This window comes from Schistocerca nitens, chromosome 10 (assembly GCF_023898315.1).
Source record: "Schistocerca nitens isolate TAMUIC-IGC-003100 chromosome 10, iqSchNite1.1, whole genome shotgun sequence".
Classification (NCBI taxonomy): domain Eukaryota; kingdom Metazoa; phylum Arthropoda; class Insecta; order Orthoptera; family Acrididae; genus Schistocerca; species Schistocerca nitens.
In genome coordinates, this window is record NC_064623.1 from 91,367,080 (window position 1) to 91,391,099 (window position 24,020).

Sequence of the window (24,020 nt, forward strand, 5' to 3'; positions counted from 1 at the left end):
CTGTGGTGCCTCTGTGAATGCACTGCAATAACTCTGTAACCTGACTCAGGCTGCAAACAGGATACTGAGTAATCCAATTCTCATTTTACAGTAGGTGAAATGATATAAGTACAGGCAAATGAATGAGTGGATAGATGATGATGAAATTGTCAAAGGTGCAACGACATGAAATGACAACACCTGCAACAATTTTTGAATGAGTGATTTATTTCACAGTAACTAGTTTCCATCCTGGGATCATCATCAGATGTCAGTGAGGATTTCCCGTACACTTTTCACATTTTTTTCCTGTGTTTGCTGCACATCTGTTCTTGTTTCCACTTTGACATATTTTGGAATCACTTTTTCTGCTGGACACTTTTTGTTCAGTGAAATAGCTAGTTAAGCAGAAATAGAAAATTAATTAAAAATGTATGACTACAGCTACTTTTACATCTGCAAGGTGTCACAATTCATATTACACACTTCTAGAGGTTGTAGAGGGGCCTTAGTTGATCAAGTTTTATGTGGAAACTCAGGTCTGGAAATGTCACCCAATGCTGCTACAGGGCATCAAATTTCTAGATTCTGGTGCCTGTAAATCTTCATCTACATCTAAGTTAAATGTATTTATATACAGGGTGATTCTGCTAAATATGTCAATTTGAGGTAACTGTTCCTGTACCAGAAACAAAAGAGTCGAAAGTTGTAAGCAAAAACTGTTCTTATATCTCTGACAGTGGCATGTATGTACAGGAACTGGTGTTGTTAAAACTGTAGGGTATGTAACTTTCAGAGGTGGTAGTATGGATCAAGACAAGAAAAAAATGTCTAATAAACATGGGCTCTAAAATGCATACCTTAACACTTTCAACACTGCCCTCTTTACACCCGGCACTTAGCTGTGAACTGGCATATTTAATGGATGTTTGAAATTAGATTGCAAAGAACAGAAAAATGATAGGAATATGGTTCTTGCATCATTTAAAAGGAAAAAGTAAGAGCTTTACAGGAATGTGAGTTTATTTTACAATATAAAATACAAATGGGTGTTATAAGTAAAAAGAGAAAACACAAAAATGTCGTGGATAAAAAAGATTTACATGATTTCTCTCTTGAGTAATGCCATTATTACTGTATCTAAATTTAAAACAATATATCACTGGACTGTCTAACTGCAGGTACCTGTAAACTAGAGTATTTTAATAGTTCAGATGTAGTTAGCCTTTGTGTGAAAATCCTGGAAACATTATGGGAAGCAAAGGCCATTGCCACAGTCATTGCACTACCATCTACTTTCCTTCCTGATGCGCTAACTCATCTCTTTCTACCCCCTGTCTGAACATACTTTGCAGTACCTAGTAATATTCACCTTGTTTGCAGTGGATGGGATCTTCTCTGGAAAGTGCCTTGCAAATGTCCTCCCAATTTGCGAGGATGAAGCGGCTTGTTGCTGAAAAATATTTCCACCATTCTCAGCCAGTTTCTTCCCCACTTTGTGAATAAAGTCTACCATGGATACATTCTTCCTAGTCTTCTCTTTATATAAAATAAAACTGTTGACACGATAAAAAGTGGAAAAACAGCTTTTTCCACCACTTCATAGTTTTTTGGGCAAACGGATAATAGCTGGAGAACTGAATTGCTCTGTCAACCCCAGCTTTATTCTTATTGTAATCAATAATAACGTCTGGCTTTACAGTTTTTGCCGTTTCACCTTTGGCCCACACTTCAATACTAGTGCTGGTAGACTTATGCTTTGTGGAAAGACAAAAAACATCACGTTTTGCCTTTTTACTCTTTTGAACATTTGTCACAAACCTTTCTTGTTTTTTATTTCAGTTCCCACTCCGAGCTTTATTTTCCCACAACATGTCCAAAAGAGATGGGCTGGTGTAGTACCTATCCATATAAACGCAATGTCCTTTGCCAAAGTACTGTGAACACAACCTTTTTACAAGCCCTCGATAATGTTGTCAACACTGCCTGTAGAACCTGTATATACATCACAGTTTATTATATAACCAGTTGATGAATCACAAAGAGCATACAATTTTATTCCATATTTATTGGGTTTGTTTTTCATGTATCGTTCAAATGGCTCTGAGCACTATGGGACTTAACTTCTGAGGTCGTCAGTCCCTTAGAACTACTTAAACCTAACTAACCTAAGGACATCTCACACATGCATGCCCGAGGCAGGATTCGAACCTGCGACCATAGCTGTCACGCGGTTCCAGACTGCACCACCTAGAACCGCTCGGCCACCTCGGCCGGCTTTTATGTATGCTCTGAAGCTTGTTCTACAACAAAAGATACACATTGCCTCATCTATTGTCAGATTCATGCCTGGACGAAAACTAATTTTGCTTTTATTCACGAAGAAATCAAACAAAGGCCTCACTTTGTGAAGTGGGTCGTGCTTTTCTTCGCCTCTGCTAATGAACGTAGCATTGTCATTCAAGTGTAACATTGACAATGTAGCGCAAAATCGATCACGACTCAACAATTTACTCGCAAATCATGTCTGCGAAAAAGGGTCTGTTGACCAATAACCACTGATTTTTGGCAGTTTGATGACGCACATAGGCAAAATAATACCGAGAGACCAGTAAATCTCTTGCAATTTTACTGCAGACCACTTATGCCAAACAGAGTTTATTTTCAGGCTACGTTGGCGTTTCATTGCCATAATAACATTAGCAGTGTACCGATTCGTTTCACTTTTGATGAGCCGAATAAGGTCGTCATCAAAGAAATTACTAGAATATTGAAGCTCCTCAGTGGCATCAGAAAAATGCAATGCTACGCCGACTACTTCCTGGAAATCCGGCAGTGCTGGCTGATCGTCTAGTTCCGACCAATCTTGCTCTTTGTGCTCAGTGAGGCTCACATGACCAGGTACCACACATGGTGACTGATGGTCTGTACCATTGTCTGCATAGAAAAAAAATGCAAAGATTGGTACTAAAAGGTACTAAATGCAAGTGAAGTAATGAACACTACTCGCAATACAATATGCAGTAATGAACTCTTCACTTTATAAACAATTGAGACATATACATACCTAAATCATCAGTTGTACTTCCGTCTGGAGAGTACGAATCCTCTTTGTCAGAATCGTCAATTTCAGATCCTGCATCTCTATAAAGAATATCTAAGATCTCTGCCTCCGTCAACTCGCTGCGCGATATTTTCATGATCGTAAACACCTGTGAATGAACTGCAGGTAACTTCATCTTTGCAGTGCTCACAACCGCTCCCAGGATGAGATAGCCGATAAGTGCTTGCCTCTTGCGGAAGAAGAATGAAATACCTCCACGTTAGTTGACGAAACTGCTTCGGAGGCCCGCTAAATGAGCTTACAGAGCCAAATAAAGGCTCGCCCGTACGGTATTCGGGCGCCGTCGCCAATGACAGGGCGGCCGCACCCGTATGGCGTACGGGCACCGTGCTGTAAGTGTTAAGAGCTATGAGTTCTTGTTCATTTTCACTAGTGTGAAACCCATCTCCTCTAGTGGACAAGTGTTCATAGCTCTTAAGGTATGCATTTTAGAGCCCATGTTTGCGAGACATTCTGTTCTTGTTTTGATCCATACTACCACCTCTGAAAGATGCATACACTACATTCTTAACAACAACAATATTAGTACACGTATTCTGCTGTCAGAGGTATCAGAATGTTTTTCACTTATAAATTTTGACTCACCCATTTTCAGTACAGGTACCCTCACATAAAACTGATACATATATTCTTCTCCATCATCCTTGAAAGGTTGTGACATTATCTCAGACTCATACTGTATATACATACACTTACAGGCGCCCATGTCTGTAACTTCGATACTGTGTAGCGCCATTGGATGATGATCCTGGACATAGGTTGCTGTGTAGAACTTGATCTACTAAATCCCCCTACAATCCCCAGAAGTGTATAACATGAACTGTGAAACACTGTATAAACTCTGCAAGGTGTCTTAAGGTGTGTGATGGAGGGTATTTTGTGCTCCACTGTGTCTATCCCCTTTCTTTATTTCAGTTGTGAATGGTTCACAGGAAGAGTGATTCCTGGTTAGCCACAGTGTGAGCTCAGATCTCTCTGCAAAATATACAGAGGAGGAAGTAATGTATTAGTTGAATCTTCCAGGAATGTACGCTCTATGACTGTTAATAGTAAAGCACACCAGAATGCAGAATGACGCTCTTGCTGTGTCTGCTACTGGATTTGGTTGATCATCTCTGTGATGCTTTTGAGCTTATTAAATGAACCTGTAATGAAATGTTTTGATTTTTTTATCTATTTCCTCTATCAATCCTATCTGGCACTGATTCTAGACTTACGAGTGATATTCAGCTACTGCCCAAATGAGTGTTTTGTGAGCTACCTCTTTTGTGGGTGGACTACACTTCCTGAGGATTCTTCAGATTGATCTCTGGCATCTGCCTTACCTATGATTGGTTACATGTTGCTGATCCACTTTAACTCTCTCTGTATGCACACTCTTAGACATTTTACCAATATGACTGCTTCTGGTGCTTGTTCTGCCATTATGTTATCATATAACAATGAGTATTTGTGCCTATTTATGTGTAGCATGTTAAATTTGTTTGTGTTGAAGATCAGTAGCCAGGCTGCACCAAGTATCGATCCTCTGTACATTTTCCTGCGTTTTGGTGCAATTTTCTAGTGTCACTATTTCTCTGTCTGTGCAGTGTCATCTGCAAAAGGCCTCGTGGAATTTCTGCAGTCATCCAAGAGATTATTTATAAATGCTGTGAAAGGTAATGGTCCAATAACACTCCCTTGGAGTACACCCGAAGTTAATTTTGCATCTGAAGAATTCTCTCCATTGGGAATGACATGCTGTTTCCTGTTTGCTATAAACCCCTTGGTACAGTCAGACAGCTGGTCTGGTATTCCACACTCTCATACTTTGTTCATTGGGTGGCACTGTTTAACAGCATCGGACACATTCCAGAAGTCAAGGAATGTGGTATCTGCTGCTATGTGGGTCTCGTTGACAAACTGAATGGACTGGATTTCACATGGTCATTGTTTTCAGAACCCATGTTGGCTCCTACATGGGAGATTTTTTGTTCTCCAGAAATGTTGAGCTATGTGAAACTCTACAACAGATCAGTGTTACAGATAATGACCAATATTTTTGTGCTCTTGCTCTAAAAGCCTTCTTGAAAATCAGAATGCTCTGTGCCTTTTCTCAATTGTTAGCAACAGTTTGCTTCTGCAGTTACCCGAGGTTCACTGCTGCCAGAAGAGGAGAAAGTTCTTTTGCCTACTCTGTGTAGAATTGTGTTGGTATCCAATCAAGTCCAGTGGTCTTTCCTTTGAGGGATTCCAGTTGCTTTTTTATCTCATTGTGACTTGTTTCAATACGTCATTTTGATGTTAGTGCAATGATGTAAAAGAGTAACTACAGCGTGACCTCCCTCTCTGAAGCAGTTTTGCAAAAAGTTCATTTAGTATTGTGCTCTTCTCTGTATCATTGTCTGTTTTGATGTCATTCTGTCAGGACAGATGAATTTGATCAGTTTACAGAGTTAACAACAGGCTGAAACTTCTTAAGGTTTTCTGTGCAGTTGGAAGATAGAATTTTACTTTTAAATTTGTTGAGCTCTTCACACACAGCTCTCCTTGCAATAAATTTGGCTTCATTCAGTTTTTGTATTCCTGTTAGGATGTGGCTACATTTAAATTTACAGCGAAGAGCCTCTCTTTGCTTTCATAACAATCTTATCTAGATCTACATCTATATTGTGACTTACCAAACGAAAGCACTGGCAGGTTGATAGACACAAAAACAAACACAAACATACACACAAAATTCAAGCTTTCGCAACCAACGGTTGCTTCATCAGGAAAGAGGGAAGGAGAGGGAAAGACGAAAGGATGTGGGTTTTAAGGGAGAGGGTAAGGAGTCATTCCAATCCCAGGAGCGGAAAGACTTACCTTAGGGGGAAAAAAGGACAGGTATACACTCTCACATACACACATATCCATCCACACATACACAGTCACAAGCAGACATTTGTAAACGCAAAGAGTTTGGGCAGAGATGTCAGTCGAGGCGGAAGTACAGAGGCAAAGATGTTGTTGAAAGACAGGTGAAGTATGAGCGGCGGCAACTTGAAATTAGTGGAGGTTGAGGCCTGGTGGATAATGAGAAGAGAGGATATACTGAAGGGCAAGTTCCCATCTCAGGAGTTCTGACAGGTTGGTGTTAGTGGGAAGTATCCAGATAACCCGGACAGTGTAACACTGTGCCAAGATGTGCTGGCCATGCACCAAGGTGAATGAACAGTTTGTTGCTGGTCATTCCCACATAGAAAGCTTCACAGTGTAGGCAGGTCAGTTGGTAAATCACGTGGGTGCTTTCACACGTGGCTCTGCCTTTGATCGTGTACACCTCCCAGGTTACAGGACTGGAGTAGGTGGTGGTGGGATGGTGCATGGGACAGGTTTTACACCGGGGGCGGTTACAAGGATATGAGCCAGAGGGTAGGGAAGGTGGTTTGGAGATTTCATAGGGATGAACTAAGAGGTTACGAAGGTTAGGTGGACGGCGGAAAGACACTCTTGGTGGAGTGGGGAGGATTTCATGAAGGATGGATCTCATTTCAGGGCAGGATTTGAGGAAGCCAGTCCCGGAAATTAAGTGCCCCACTTATGACAGGATACTTGCCTAACCTCTTAATTCATCCCTATGAAATCCCCAAACCACCTTCCCTACCTTCTGGCTCCTACCCTTGTAACTGCCCCAGGTGTAAAACCTGTCCCATGCACCCTCCCACCACCACCTACCCCAGTCCTGTAACCCGGAAGGTGTACACGATCAAAGGCAGAGCCACGTGTGAAAGCAACCACATGATTTACCAACTGACCTGCCTACACTGTGAAGCTTTCTATGTGGGAATGACCAGCAACAAACTGTCCATTCGCATGAATGGACACAGGCAGACAGTGTTTGTTGGTAATAAGGATCACCCTGTGGCTAAACATGCCTTGGTCCACGGCCAGCACATCTTGGCACAGTGTTACACCGTCCGAGTTATCTGGATACTTCCCACTAACACCAACCTGTCAGAACTCCGGAGATGGGAACTTGCCCTTCAGTATATCCTCTCTTCTCGTTATCCGCCAGGCGTCAATCTCCGCTAATTTCAAGTTGCCGCTGCTCACACCTCACCTGTCTTTCAACAACGTCTTTGCCTCTGTATTTCCACCTTGACTGGCATCTCTGCCCAAACTCTTTACGTTTACAAATGTCTGCTTGTGACTGTGTATGTGCGGATGGATATGTGTGTGTGTGTGCGCGAGTGTATACCTGTCCTTTTTTCCCCCTAGGGCAAGTCTTTCCGCTCCCGAGATTGGAATGACTCCTTACCCTCTCCCTTAAAACCCACATCCTTTCGTCTTTCCCTCTCCTTCCCTCTTTCCCGATGAAGCAACCGTTGGTTGCGAAAGCTTGAATTTTGTGTGTATGTTTGTGTTTGTTTGTGTGTCTATCAACCTGCCAGTGCTTTCGTTTGGTAATTCACATCATCTTTGTTTTTAGATATATTTTTCCCACGTGGAATGTTTCCCTCTATTATATTCGTATCTGCATCTATATTTATACTCTGCAAACCACTGAAGTGCATGACAGAGGGTACATCACAGTCTCAGTTGTTATGTCTTTTTCCAGTTACCATTCACGTATGGAGTGCGGCAAGAATGATTGTTTAAATATGTTTGTGTGCTATAATTAATGCAATCTTGTCCTCAAAATGTCAACGGGAGTGATATGTAGGGGTTTGTAATATACTCCTAGAGTCGGCGTTTAAAGCTGGTTCTTGGAACTTTGTTAGTAGACTTTCTCGAGATGGATCCCATCTGTCTTAGAGTCTGCCAGTTCAGTTCTTTCAACATTTCCACAACGCTCTCCCACAGGTCAGACAAACCTGTGACCATTCATACTGCCCATCTCTGTATACTTTCAATATTCCCAGCTAGTCCTATTTGATACATGGCCCACACACTTGAGCAATATTCTTGGGTAGGTCACACTAGTGATTTGTAAGCAATCTCCTTAGTAGACTGAACTATTTCCCCAGTATTCTACCAAGAAACCAAAGTCAGCTACCTCTTTTACCCATTACTGAGCCTATGTGATTGCTCCATTTCATGTCCCTACTAAGTCAACTTGAAGAACGACAACTTCTCAACCAAGATCAATTTGTAAAACCTGTATTTTTGATGACCGGTTTCGGAAAAACCAGTATTTACAGAAAGCTGTGCCAAATGCATCCGTCGTACATTACAGATGTACATCACTGATGCGAGAGTGCCTCAACTGTAGTCTATAATATGGGATGGATGCTCTTAGTGAAACATTTTATAAATGTTGGTTTTGACTTTGAACATATTGTACATAGTAGTTTTAATTTTGGCTGCCAATGCATCTTACACCAACTGTCCAGCTAATTAAGATGTGGAGTACATTTACAGCCCAAATAGAGCATGTGTGTTAATATTTACAAATATAGCCCCCTTGCTACACAGTATGAGCAACTTAACTAATCCCTACTAAGCTTTACACCCAGGTATTTGTGCGAGTTTAAAGAGTCCAGCTGTGATACATTGATATTATATTCATAGGATACTGTGTTCATTTTATGAAATGTGCAATTTTACATTTCTAGACATTTAAAGCAAGTTGCTAATCCTTGCACCACTTTGATAGCTTATCGAGGTCTGACAGAATATTTGTACACAGTCAGAGATAGGCACAACAAAGAGACTGTCACAAATAAAGCTTTCTGCCCTTAAGGCCTTCTTCAATAATAGATCACACACACACACACACACACACACACACACACACACACACACACACACACACACACACAACTGCAGTCTCAGGCAACTGTAGCCACACTGCAAGCAGCAGCACCGTTGCATGATGGGATTGGTGAGTGGGTGGGGGTAAGGAGGAGGCTGGGGTGAGGAGGGGCAAGGATAGTAGGGTGGGGTTGATGGACAGTGCAGTGCTGCTGGGGAGTGCTCAGGGACGAGGTGGAGAGAGGGTAGGGCAGTTATATGCGGTTGGGAGGTTAGACAGCGGGCAGGGGGGAGAGAGGTGGGGCTGGAGAGGGGTAGTGGAAAATCCCCCACCCCTACCCACACCCACATCTCCTTCCCCATCAACCACCCACCACTCCCCCACCCATCCCCTTACCCCCACCACACACTTACTGCACATAGCTGCCCTAGCCTCTCTCCACCTCATCCCTGTGTGTTCCCAACAGCACTGCACTGTCCCCCACGCCTACCTTACTGTCACTCTCTTTCCCCACTCCACCCTATTCCTATAATGCACTGGTGCTGCTGCTCGCAGTGTGGCTAAAGTTGCCTGAGACTGCAGTCTTGTTATGCCTATCTGGGACTCAGGTTATCTGCTGTATGGCGAGTGGCACCTTTCCTTTTCATAATATTGTTACATTCCATCCTGGATATTCCATTGTAGAACATTTGTACAGCTTTGTTCAGTCTGTCTTTCATTTTACATAACTGCATAATCTGTGAACAGATGGAGATTACAATTAATGTTGTCCTTAAGGTTATGAATATAAAGCATAACAGCAAAGGACAGTTTCCTGGGGTACACTCAAAATTATCAGTAAATCTGTCAGTGACTCTCCATCCCAGGTAACATGCTATATCTACCCTACCAAGAAATTCTCAATCCAGTCACAAATTTCCTCTGATACCCCATATGATCATTCTTTAGATACTAAGCATAGATGTGGTACTTAGTCATATGGTTTTTGAAAGACGAGAAATACTGCATCAATCGGAATTCCCCAATCCTGGCTTTCAGAATACCCCTTGAGAAAAGTGCGAGTTGGGTTTCACATGATCTGTGTTTACAAAATTTGTGCAGATTGGCATTTAAGACATCATTCTCTTTGAGAAAACTCATTATATTTGAGCTCAGAATATGTTATAATATTTTATAACAAATCGATGTCAAGGTTATGGGTTGATAGTTTTGTGGATCAGATCTGCTATCCTTGTAGACAGGTGTGACCTGTGCTTTCTTTCAGCTACTGGATACAGTTTTTTTTTTTTTTTTTGAAGGATCTGTGACAGATTATAGTTGACAAAGAGGCTAACTCAGCCACACATTAGGAGCAGAGTCTGATACAGATTCCATCGGGCCCTGTGTCTTTGTTGAATTTAACAATTTCAGCTTTTTCTCGATGCCACTGCCTCTAATATCTATTTCACCCATCTTTTCAGTGGTATAAGAATTAAATTTGGGCAATATTCCTAGATTTTCCTTTGTAAAGGCACATTTGAAAACAGAGTTAAGCATTTCTGCTTTTGATTTGCTGATCTTAATTTCAGTTTGAACCTTGTCCATGAGTGACTGGTCACTCACTAACTTTGGTGCCACTAACAGCCTTTACATACAACTAGAATTTCTTTATGTTTTGTGAAACATCTTTCAATGTTACTTGGGTACTGCTTCTCTGTCAGAGTTACTAAAAATAGGCTTATCTTTCTGCTTGTTTTAGTTGCACTGTGCATTGTTTTCACATTCATTGTTGCTATAACTGCATTGTGAACACTGACACCCTCTTTGATTTAAGGCATTTAGTAAAATTTCGTACGAGTAGTCACACCCAGCACTGACAAAAATAAAAGTATCTCAATTGATGTTGGATGATTAGTTTCCTCCACTGATTACATTATGTTTAGGGAACTTATGTACAAGTGAAATGAGGTTTTCTCTAAAGTTTGCAGCTACATTAGGAGGGGAGTATGGTGGTTGATAGGACCCTATTATAATTTTATGTTCACCCTTGGTACTGAGTTTTGCACAAACAGTCTCCCATGCAGCTTCTGTTTATATCTCAGTGGACTCCATTTCTCATTTTCCTATCTTTTTGGTACACATTTAAATTTTCCCCAAATATCTTGCTACTGCCAACTTCAGGTTTTAATCAGCTTTCTGTTCCTAGTGTGCTTTTTAGGAGTGCTCCAAACTCTGATACTTTGTTGCAAATACTTTGGAAGTTAACCACTAGGATTTTAATAATCTCACCTGTGGGAAGCATTTGTCTGGATCTTACACTGATACTTCTTGGTTCCCTGCAGTTATCATTATCTGGACTGGTTGGAGTGCTGCCTAATCTAAAACTCTTGTGTGCACCACATACACATGGCTGTCAAGCCACGCCAGGTCTTTCTCATTCATCACACCTTTGCTTTCGATAGTCCTGTCTAAAGCAAATTCTGCAATACTCTTGAACACTGTCCAGTGTTGCTCAACAGTATCAGTGCTGGAGGTGAAACTTTCATCTTGACTGCTCAGGTAATCTGAAACCTGTTTCTTGTCACTATCACTGAGCAGAAATATTTTCTTACCCTTCTTAATATTCCTATGTACAGCCATATCCAGTGATGCTGTAAAGGCATTATGAACATTGACTTCCTGTTCTAGGTGAGCTGAGTTGAAAATTTCAGGCCTGTTGGTGACCAGCAGATCTGATATATTGTTACCAAGAGTCAGTTGTCTGATTAGCTGCTCGAGATTATTTTTCGGTAAGGCATTTAGAACAAATTTACAAGATTCCCTGTCCCTACTAACTGTCTTAACCAGTTTAGTTCGCCAGTCTATTGCTGGAAAGTTGAAATCTTCATTTTAATACTATAACATGACCCAGAAATTTAACTGTTCTCAAAATTTCCTTTCAAATGTTCCACCACTGCTGCTGCAGAAGCAGGGGTATGTAAAAGCATCTGATGACGATGTTTGATACACTTTGAACACTTATCTTCACCCAAATTATTTCACATTTGATATCTGTACTAATATCACTAGATTTTATCATATTTTTTACATCTATAAACTCTCCTCTATCACCAGCACTTAACCTATCTTTTCAATATACATTCCAAATAGAATTTAGAATTTTATTGCCATTAACATCTGGTTTCAGCCAGCTCTCTGTCCCTAGTACTATGTGGGCATTGTCATCGTGTACAAGTAAGATGAGTTGTGGCTTGTGGAAGTACTGCTGTATCCTAAAATGCACATGTGTGCATACCTCATTTATTCTGCAATCCTAGTAGCTGTTTCCTGCATGTAGTGCTCACCTAATCTATTAAGGAGGGGAGGGTGTGGAAGGAGGATGTCCTACAAATCTCATATTTACAGTTTTTTTGGCAGTGATACGAAAACAGTTGCAGTGTTCTGAAACCATAATGGATGAAATAATGTCATTGTTGGCTTTCAAAAGTGTGACTTTCAGTAGTATTTAAAAAAAGGAAAACAAATTTCTAACAGCAAAAATGATTACAAAATATGTCAAAGTGAACATGAAGAACAACACCACATCTCTAAGCCAACAAATTACAAAAATATGAAATTTGTACAAGAAATCCTCACTGCAATCTGCTGAAGGACCGAGTTCCAAAACTATTGCATTGAAGTAAGTCATTAATTCAGAAAGTGTGACAGGATGCAGGTATATCTTCAGTGATATAGACACAGATTGAGACCAGTGAAAAATATGTAGAATGCCACCAAACCTGCATTGTGGTGGATTGATTTCATCCTATTTGGTCAACTTATTTAATTTCAGTGCATTTAATTCATTTTGTGTGTGTCCCTAGTCTCAGGGTAAGCTACGGTTTTCAGAGTAAACAGCAAATTTTGATTCGAGTGCCTGTCTGTCAGAGATCTGAAGTTGTTGTGACGTAATCATTTATATTGTGTAGTCTGGTTTCATCTCTGCTTTTTGTAATGTTTCACCTGTACTTAACTAGTTATTTTTTTTATTCAGGTGGAAGCTGAACCACACACATCTCCTAAGCAAGAGATAGAGTACATATCTGTTAAAGAAGAAACTCTGGTAAGTGCTAAAATTCATCTGCTATTACATAAAAATATATTCTGTGCAAGCCACTGTGCACAGCATGAGGCAATGTGTGTCATATGGCTGTTAAACACTCCTTTACATCTACAGGGTGTTTCAAAAATGACCGGTATATTTGAAACGGCAATAAAAACTAAACGAGCAGCGATAGAAATACACCGTTTGTTGCAATATGCTTGGGACAACAGTACATTTTCAGGCGGACAAACTTTCGAAATTACAGTAGTTACAATTTTCAACAACAGATGGCGCTGCAAGTGATGTGAAAGATATAGAAGACAACGCAGTCTGTGGGTGCGCCATTCTGTACGTCGTCTTTTTGCTGTAAGCGTGTGCTGTTCACAACGTGCAAGTGTGCTGTAGACAACATGGTTTATTCCTTAGAACAGAGGATTTTTCTGGTGTTGGATTTCCACCGCCTAGAACACAGTGTTGTTGCAACAAGACGAAGTTTTCAATGGAGGTTTAATGTAACCAAAGGACCGAAAAGCGATACAATAAAGGATCTGTTTGAACAATTTCAACGGACTGGGAACGTGACGGATGAACGTGCTGGAAAAGTAGGGCGACCGCGTACGGCAACCACAGAGGGCAACACGCAGCTAGTGCAGCAGGTGATCCAACAGCGGCCTCGGGTTTCCGTTCGCCGTGTTGCAGCTGCGGTCCAAATGACGCCAACGTCCATGTATCGTCTCATGCGCCAGAGTTTACACCTCTATCCATACAAAATTCAAACGCGGCAACCCCTCAGCGCCGCTACCATTGCTGTACGAGAGACATTCGCTAACGATATAGTGCACAGAATTGATGACGGCGATATGCATGTGGGCAGCATTTGGTTTACTGACGAAGCTTATTTTTACCTGGACGGCTTCGTCAATAAACAGAACTGGCGCATATGGGGAACGGAAAACCCCATGTTGCAGTCCCATCGTCCCTGCATCCTCAAAAAGTACTGGTCTGGGCCGCCGTTTCTTCCAAAGGAATCATTGGCCCATTTTTCATATCCGAAACGATTACTGCATCACGCTATCTGGACATTCTTCGTGAATTTGTGGCGGTACAAACTGCCTTAGACGACACTGCGAATACCTCGTGGTTTATGCAAGATGGTGCCCGGCCACATCGCACAGCCAACGTCTTTAATTTCTTGAATGAATATTTCGATGATCGTGTGATTGCTTTGGGCTATCCGAAACATACAGGAGGCGGCGTGGATTGGCCTCCCTATTCGCCAGACATGAACCCCTGTGACTTCTTTCTGTGGGGACACTTGAAAGACAAGGTGTACTGCCAGAATCCAGAAACAATTGAACAGCTGAAGCAGTACATCTCACCTGCATGTGACGCCATTCCGCCAGACACGTTGTCAAAGGTTTCGGGTAATTTCATTCAGAGACTACGCCATATTATTGCTATGCATGGTGGATATGTGGAAAATATCGTACTATAGAGTTTCCCAGACCGCAGCGCCATCTGTTGTTGAAAATTGTAACTACTGTAATTTCGAAAGTTTGTCTGCCTGAAAATGTACTGTTGTCCCAAGCATATTGCAACAAACGGTGTATTTCTATTGCTGCTCGTTTAGTTTTTATTGCCGTTTCAAATATACCGGTCATTTTTGAAACACCCTGTACATGTACATCCATTCAAACACTATGCAGTGCAAGGAAGAGGCCATTTCTCTTGTACCAGATATTAGGGCTTCAAATGTGAAGAACAGGGAGAATGATTGCTTAAATGACTTTGTGCATGCTTTAATTAATCTAATCTTGTCTTTGCATTTGTTATGGGAGTGACACCTAGGGGTTGTTGTATATCTCCAGATTCATCTCTTAAAGTTGGTTCTTGATACTTTGCAAGCAGGCTGTCACAAGGTATTTTGCACCTGCCTTGCTTCCAGTTTAGTTTCTTCAGCACCTCCATGACTCCCATGGGTGCAATAAACCCACTGAACATCCTTGGTCATTTTTGTATACTTTAAATATCCCCCGTTAGTCTAAATTGGTACAGGTCCCAACACTTTAGTAAAATTCTATGATAGGATGTACGGATGTTTAACGAGCAGCCTTCTTTGTAGACTGACTGCATTTCTATACTATCCCACCAATATGTGCTACCTGTTTTACCTCTTTCTGAGCACAAGTGATTGTTCCCTTTGATATCCCTACAGAGTGTTATACCCAGGTATTCGTATGAGATGACCCATTCCATCTGTGACATGGTTAAACTGTAGTCATTGGATAATAAATATTTTCCTTTTGTGAAGTGCAAAATTTTAAATTTATGGATATGTAGAGGTATGCCACATTGAAATCTTAGAAAGATGAAATTGAATATTTGTGTAGCTTTTTTCAGGCAGTACTTCATTATAAGTATCTCGGTCATCTGCAGAAACTCTGAGGTTACTCTGTTAATATTGTCTGTAAGGTCATTAATGTGTAGCATCAACAGCAAGTGTTCCAAAACATCTCCCTTAGCACACCTGAAGTTACTTGAACAACTGTCGATGACTCTTCATCGAAGATACCTTGCTGTATTTTCCCTATAGAGAAATCCTAAATACCATCACAAATGTCATGCAAAGTCCTGTATGACTTTACTACTGATAATAAGTGTGGGTAAGGTACTGAGTCAATGCTTTTCAGAAGTCAATAAATACTGCATAGATCTGACTAGGAAACATGAGTAGCCCCTGCAAACATTTTTTTTTGTAAGGACAGCAGTTCAAATTTCTGTTTAGCCACTTATATTTAGTTTTTCTGCAGTTTCCCTGAAACTGTTTAGGCCAACTTTCAGAAGTGTTCCTTCTTGTGATATCATCATTTCCTTTTATCCAGCATGTTGAAGCAGGAGGAGCAAGGAAAAAGTATACAAAAATGGTATTGGTTTGTTCTTGATGAATGGCATATAAAACTTAGAAAAACCACAGTTAATTTAATTCTGTGCTCAGCAGCACATATCTTTGTCAGTAAGAATAGAGTACAGGAGAAAGGAAATATGTAAAACAGGTTGTTCAAAATTCCTGAGTGCACATGTTGATCAGAACCTGAACCAGAAATGACATGTAATAGATGTTCTCAAATGCTTGAGGGCAGCAATATTTCTTTATGTGTAATTGCTGTTTTTGGCGATGAAACCATTAGAATGTTAGCTCTGCATACTTTCAATTGCTGATGTCATGTGAAATAATTTTCTGAGATTATTCAATACAGACATAATGTATTCATTGCCCAGAGTTCTGTAGGAATAATGTGTGGTGTCCATCCTCAACTTCAAAAGCTAACTGGTGCTTTTCAATTATTATAATGTTGTTCTACCTAAGAACTGATGGAAGATGCTGTTAATATGTTACTTGAGTTGTTCCCTTCGTCAGCTTCACTATTATTGTGGAGGGAAATTACTATGAAATGGTAAATTCTAGGCAGAATGAGTGAAATGGTACAAGGAAAGATATAAAAAATTAAAATTCTGAACACTGGGTCATTTAATAATTACATAATAATTTTTTATCACTTTTGCACAGACATGAACAGAAGTTTTATACTTTATTTTCTTTTTGCAAAGAATTTATCCAAAGAGAAGAGTGGCACATCTAGAAGTTACTTTCTCAAGCTACATTTTAATCAAAAGTGTTCCATTCCATGGATTCAGTATTGCTTTAGAGAAAACTAAGAATTTTCATGCTTTCACACTTCACCCTGTTTAGTGCTTCTGGCTAGTACATTAGCTCACATTGGATATATTGGTTTTTGTCTGCTATTGGGTCGTGATATACACTATTTATCTCATAGATGAAATATTTAAAACAAAACAAATAAGAAAATACATGTTTTGAGAAGTTGTGGTCACAGTATCAACTGTCTGAAAAGGCCACAATGATATGTTCTGGGATGTACACTGCAGATTACTGAGTTCTGCTTTCTGCGGTCTGAAGATTTTCTTCAAAATTAACAGTGCAGGAAAGGATAGATTGCTTCTCACCTATAAGATGACATGTTAAGTTGCAGAGAGCTGCAATTAAGAGATAGGCTTTTGGCCAAAGCCTTCATCAGAAAAAGAAAGAGAAACACACACCTCTCATTCACACAAGCAAGCGCACCTCATGCACACATGACCGCGAGCTCTGACAGTTGTGTGTGTGAGGTGTGCTTGCTTGTGTGAATGAATGATGAGCATTTCTCTTTTTTGTTCTGATGAAGGCTTTTACCAAAAACTTGTGTGTAAGTGTCATTTAATTGTGCCTGTCTGCAACTTAATGAGTCATCTTTACAGTAAGTAACAATCTATCTTTTCCTACATGGTTGAGATTCCATCTTGTTGAACAGATGTCTTAAAGATGCTCTTGGATCAACACCACATATTGTTCTTACAGCATGTTTGTGAGCAATGAAGAACTATCTTTTTTTGAGTTGTTACCCCACAACTTTGTATTATATAAGTATGTTTTTACAAAGATAGGACAGATGGTTGTCTGTGGCCTTGTTAAAGGAATCATCCTGGTATTTGCCTGAAACAATTTGGGAACATCACAGAAAACCAAACTGAGGATGGCTGGACAGAGCAAACTCCATTTTTCCAAATATGGAACTGGACTGCCTCATTCAGTTGATCTCTATTGTACAATGCTATTATGATCACACTCAGTTTTCACAAGGAAGCTTATAATATGAAACATAGCTTTGCATTGCATTGCTGCACACAATACAGACACCCATTGGTGGTTCTAGGACCATGAACATGGTGCCATGTCACTTGCTCTGCCTTCTATTTCTCTGGGAATTTGACTCCTGGCTTGTACAAGTGCTTTTCTGACCCATGCACAACTCCGTATCTTCCCTTCAGTCTATCTATAAAACAGAGCGAGCAAGAATGAGATGTTGAGCCCAGGAGAATGATATATTACTGTTATGAGCTATGGATTTTTGCTTATGATTTTCTTGTAAAATCATTGCACTATGAACATATTTTATGTGACATGGTGTTGTAGTTGTCCCTTTTGTGATAAACCCAATTCTGGGTACTCTAAATAATCTTTAACTGTGCAGTATGCATTACTTATGAAGTATGGTTTAGTTGCCTTTTGTTTTCGTGATATTTTTCTTCTGTGTTGCTTGATAGAATATTCTATTTTGAGTTGTTTGTTTGTTTTGCCTTTGTGAGTGCAAGTCCAAACTGGGACTTGTTCCATGATTATGCATAGAACTATTAGCAGAATAATTATTAATGTTTTGTCTGAGATGCGCAATAGTTTGTTATGTGTCATAATGTGGTGCAGCAAGCATATTCAATTTTTTAAATAGTTCTTGACAGTGAGCATGACTAGTAATTTTAGTTATTATTCTTTTCTGTAGTTTGAACATTTTGTCCAGGTTTTGTGCGTATGAATCCCAGAAAAGAATCCCATAGCTACAAATTGATTGTAAGTAGGAGTAGTATATCAACACAAGATATTGGCTGTTACAAACTGCTGACAGAACCCTGAGAGCATAACATACTGATGACATTCTTTTTGCCAGTATCTTTGTGTGTTCATTCCATGTTAATTAACAGTTAATGTGCATCCCTGAATCCTGTATGATTGTTCCAGAGTCTACAGGTTTATCCTCAGTGCTTAGTGTAATGGGAAGTTGTTTCCCTTCTTTATGCTGAACTACAAGCTTGTTGTTTTATTGTGTTCAATAATGAACCTAACATAAATAAATTCATTTGGTAGCCCCCACTCTTACGTAAAACGACTTTTAATTCCAAATGTCATCAAATTACATTGATCTGGCTCTGCTTACATTGTTTGCTGCACATTGTAGAAGGGGGAAAAAAAAGAACAGTTTTATGGTGGTCATGACATCAATTAACACTTAGGAGACCACTCACTGAGGATGGGCCTAGGAGAAGAGCCATTTATTCCATTTTTAAAGCATTACTATCACATTTGTAATTGGTATATCTTCGAGGGTAACACATACCACAAACAGGGCAAGCTCCAAGATTTATTTTTCATATTTACTTTAGTTCTTAGGTATAAAATACTGATGACAGCTGATGACAGAAAGTATAGTTATCCTCCCAAGAAAAAAGTGCAAGGTGATTTGTTGAGCAATTTCTTCCTCTTGGCCTTTCAAAATTTCTTACTCAACAAACATGTAGTAAAATTACAGAAAACTATGAAACTGACCTGACTTGGGTGTGATCCATTTAACACAGAGTTGAGCCCCAAGATATGCGTGGGCTTGGTCCACAAAGTGTTAAGCATGTATCTATACATTGTAGCTCACATGAGAATAACTCAGTATACCTCTTTTCAGTGTCTGCGGGATTGGGAGGTTCCAGAGGGCCACGATAGTGTGCGGGATCCCTTAAGCGTCAATAAAAAGGTGAGTGCACCTTTGCTTTTGTATTCTTCTTATGTTGCTGTGGATAATTACATTGCATAGCATGGAACATTGATTTATTTATCTACTTATTTATTCTCGTATAAAAATAAGAGATTTGTTTTGGATTTTGAACAAATGTTGCAAATCGTGTCATACCTTTTTGAAAAGGGCCACAAGAACACACTGTATCTCAATTACTTATGAATACCAATATTATGAAAAGGCAAGTTGCCTCTTACCATATAGCGGAGGTGCTGAGTCACAGATAGGCACAACAAAAAGACTGTCAGAACTAAAGCTTTTGGCCCGTAAGCCATAGTGTAGCTTCAGTTTTCCGAGACTGCATTTGTGTGTGCGTGTGTGCGTAGTGTGTGTGTGTGTGTGTGTGTGTGTGAGGGAGAGAGAGAGAGAGAGAGAGAGAGAGAGAGAGAGAGAGAGAGAAAGTTGCAGTTTTTTTTTGTGTGTGTGTGTGTGTGTGTGTGTGTGTGTGTGTGTGTCTATTTTCGACCGTATGGTGAGTCACAAGTTTCCTTTTCATGATATTGTTACATTCCATAGTGGATTTTCCATTTTTTGATCACTTATGAGTGACATGGTCCAAAAATAATATGGTACAAATAAAAGGTATTCTGATTCTCTCAGAGGTATTATTTAATACTATAAAACACTGATTAATAAGATACCCCCTGAAAGCAGCTTCACTTTACAGATACTTTGGAAATTTGTTAAAAATTTTGAGCCCATGTCAGAGGGACTGTCACCTGCACCATTAGTATGATGCCATGCTAGGTGATAGACACAGTGTTTCCTAATGTTAAAAATATTTTCATTCTTTTTTAAATTAATGAGCCACATTTACATTAAAATTAGTTTTACAGTTTTAGTATTATATATTGGTGGCAGTTACAGTATTTTCTTACTCTTGAACACCACTTTATGTGAATCCTTATGAGAGGAACTGCACAGAATCAAAACGCCTTTTCCTTTTTTCTTTTCGTCTTTTGTTAAAAAAAAAAAAAGTGTCAGCTACTGATGCACTAGTGCAAGATACACTGTTCACTTTTGATCATAATTAAAAACTTATGACATTTGTTCTCGCGGTATTAACTGGTTTCCTAATGTTTGGCATAAAAGGTCAATATGTTGCACCACATGTGAGGATGACCTGAAAAGTTCTTGGCCTGATAGTGACAATGAAAATTCATGCTTCCAAAGATGTTTTACTTTTCAACATAATCTCCTCTAATATGAGTAAATTTCAACCAGTGGTGTTCCAATACCATTATCTTTGCTCTGTAGTGTTCCTGTGGAAATGCTGTGAAGTACCCATCTAGAGCCCAGTGGCTATTTGGTTCAATGAAAAGCTCTGACCAGCAAGGAATTTCTTCAGTTTTGAGAATAGATGGAAGTCCGAGAAAGACAAAGCTGGGAAATAGGGTGGAAGTACCAGCACTTAATAGCGTAAATCCCTCAATTTCCCAATTGCTAAGACACATTTGTGGGTGGGTGCATTGTCTGATGGAAGATGATTTTTCTCTTTCTTTAAACCTGGTCTGTTTTCATGACTGGTTGCATCCAGTTTTGTTAAAAGCTGAGAGCAGTATTCTCCAGTTATGGTTTTACCTTTTTCAAGGTATCAAGCAACAAAATTCTTCTTACATCCCAAAACACTGACACCATGATCTTTCCTGCAGGCACTGTCCTTGCCCTCTTTAGAGATGAAGAAGCAGCTTTTGTCCACTGGATAGACTGCTGTTTGGATTTGGGTGTGTAGTGGTGAATCCGTGTTTCATCCACAGTCACGTCATTGCTAAAAGCCATTTCTGTTTCCTTAAAATGCACCACACGTGTTTCGGAAAGCGTCATGCGAATATTTTTGTGACGTGAATTGAGCACATGAGACCCATCTTTTGCAAAGCATTCTCGTGTTCAGTTCCTGGTGCAAGATGTGACCAGTCCATTTCTTTGATATTCATAGCACATTAACATTTTCATGCACCTTCATATGCTGATGTTCCAAAATCATATCATGCACTTTGTTGATAATTTCCAGTGTGCTTGCACTTTTTTGATGTCCTGTGTATGAACCATCTTGGACACTCTAACGACCACATTTAAGTGTGGCTGCCCATTCCTCAATGGTATAAGCTGAAGGTGAAGAGCTACCATAGACATTTACTAGCCGCAAATGAATTTCAGTCAATGTTAAACTTCCTTTTATGAAGCATTTAGTCATTGCACAATTCTTGATTTCCACCTCCCTTTTCTAACACTACATGCACCATAGTTGTTTCAAATGATGTACCTACAGTGAGCTGCCACCTTGAATGACTTGCAATTTTATGTGGAGTCTACTAGCATGCATACCAACATGAGGGCAAACTATCACGTGAGTAGTGCTGCGATCTCTGGGTGAGGCCCAGAACTATTCATACAGCCATTGTACAGGCAGTTGGGTCACCCAGTTTTTTCTGCATCATTATCATAATTAATTATTAAGTAATTGTCTAGAGAAGTTCTTGTTAAATGTAAGCACTTCAGGTATAAAGGCGACAAAGCACTGTAAAGCAGAAGTGTCAAGTCGTCGACAGGCACACACAAAAAAGAAAGAAAACTTGTTAGCTTTTGAAGTAATACTTTTTAGCTAGAGTATACATGGAAGTGTGCACACGCTCCACACATGTACTCATGCACTTACATGGCACTAGCTGAACGAACACTGTTAATGCTGCATTTTGGCAGGTGTATTAGGTTGGGGGGGGGGGGGGGGGATCTGTGCTAGTTGGGGGAGTAAATGGAGACAGGTGGGTGGCAGGAAAGGGGGGGTTGTAATGGGTGGCTAGCAGCTCAGAGGGAGTGCGGTTTCCCAGTTAGAACTGTAGGAGGGAGGGATGGCAGGTGCACCAGGTAGTCAAATGGTGCACAGTTGTCAGAGCCAGTGGGGAGTTACACACACTGATGGTGATATGGCAACATGAATTGGGCAGATGTCATTGGATGGAGGGCGGGGAAACTGTTTGGTGACAGGTGTGGGGACAGTGGGTTACAGGAGACTGAGACTAGGATGATTACGGGAGCAAAGGATGTGTTGTGAGGATAGCTCCCATCTGTGTTGCTCAGAGAAGCTGGTGGTGGAGGGAAGGACCCAGGGTTGTTAAGCAGCCATTGAAATTGAGCATATGCTCAGCTGTGTGTTGTGCCACTGGGTGGTCAATTTTTTTCTTGGCCACAGTTTGTTGGAGAACAGCTGGTTCGTAGTCATACCAACATAAAAAAAAGTGCAGTATTTGCAGTAGAGCTGGTATAGCATGGCTGCCATCACAGGTGGCTTTGCCTCTGATGCGATAGGATAAGCCTGCAACCAGACTTCAGTAGGTCTTGCACCTTGGTGTTCCACAGTGAGATGATCCATCAGTGGCAGGCATTTTGGAGAGGGAGTGAGAGTGGCACAGGGATGGACTAGGTACCTACACATCATCCTAGTCCAAACTGTGCTGCTCTGAACTCCATGCCACATGGGTCATATCCCTGTGAAAGACCTAGGTGCAAGACTTGTCCAATCCTCCCACCCAGAACTTACTCTCCAGTCTTATCATAGCCTTAATCCTATTCCCTCAGAGGCTGGGCCACCTGTGAAAACAGCCATTTCATGTATTATCTCTGGTGCTGTCATTGCACAGCTTTTTATATTGGTATGACTACCAACTAGTTGTCCACCAGGATCAACAGCCACTGCCAAACTTTGGCCAGGAACAAAGTCAACCACATGGTGGCACAACACACGCCTGGAGATAACAGCTCAATTTCAGTGGCTTCTTTACCTGGACCATCTGGATCCTCCTCTTCACCATCAGCTTCTCTCAACTACGTAGATGGGAGTTACCCTCACAACACATCGTTCACTCCTGTAATTCTCCTGGCCTCAATCTCTGGTGACTCACTGTGCCCACACCTGCTATCTGACAGTTCCCCCTTCCTCCGTCCTGTCACTCCCTCTCAATTCAAGTCTCCACATCACCTTCAGCGTATGACACACCCCACTGTACCTGACAACTGTGCATCACATGTCTAGCCTGTGCACCTGCCACCCTTCCTTCCTGCAATCCTGGCTGGCAAACTGCCCATCCTCGGAGCCACTTCTCTCTCTCTCTCTCTCTCTCTCTCTCTCTCTCTCTCTCTCTCTCCCCCCCCCCCCCTCCCCCCTCCTCCCCCTCCCTCCCATACCCATTCCAACTAACACAACCCCCACCCAAACCTAGTCCACCTGCTATAATGCAGCACTAACATTGTGCGCCCAGCTTGCACCAGTGTAGGTAGGCATATGTGCCTATACAGTGTGAACATTAATAAAACAGACAAACTATAGGGAGAGGTTCCTGAGGAAATGGAGGGGAAAAGGGGTTATGAACATGGGTCTGGAGATGCATTCTTGCCACAGTAGCTGGCACTGACAAATGACAGCCCCTCTGACCACGTCATGTGTTCTTTGTCTATTGCAGGCTGTGAGATTGACGGAGCAGAAGAATGGTCTGGTATTCATGTTGGGAACAAGCAGTGATGGTGTTTGTGTGTGGTCAAGCAGATGGAAATGGTAGAGATGCAGAACCATTTCCTGACACATGTTCATAGGACCTTTTTCCTTCATTTCCAGTCAGGAATCCGTCCGTGCAATTTGTCAGTGTTATTAATGTTCATCCTGTGTGTGTGTGTGTGTGTGTGTGT

The 24,020-nt window shown here is 40.8% G+C and overlaps 1 protein-coding gene across 11 annotated transcripts in view; it reads left to right on the plus strand.

Annotated features, from left to right (window-relative positions):
- LOC126210633 (zinc finger protein 239-like) overlaps nucleotides 1–24,020 on the plus strand; it is a 468,318-nt gene that overhangs the window by 82,829 nt on the left and 361,469 nt on the right. For all 11 annotated transcript variants that reach the window (XR_007540715.1, XM_049939948.1, XM_049939947.1 and 8 more), the window contains 2 exons: nucleotides 12,832–12,900; nucleotides 19,230–19,298. Coding sequence is in view for 10 of the 11 variants with exons in the window: in XM_049939948.1 (XP_049795905.1) it covers nucleotides 12,832–12,900; nucleotides 19,230–19,298 (138 nt within the window). In the remaining variant the exon portion in view is untranslated. The remainder of the gene's footprint in view (nucleotides 1–12,831; nucleotides 12,901–19,229; nucleotides 19,299–24,020) is intronic.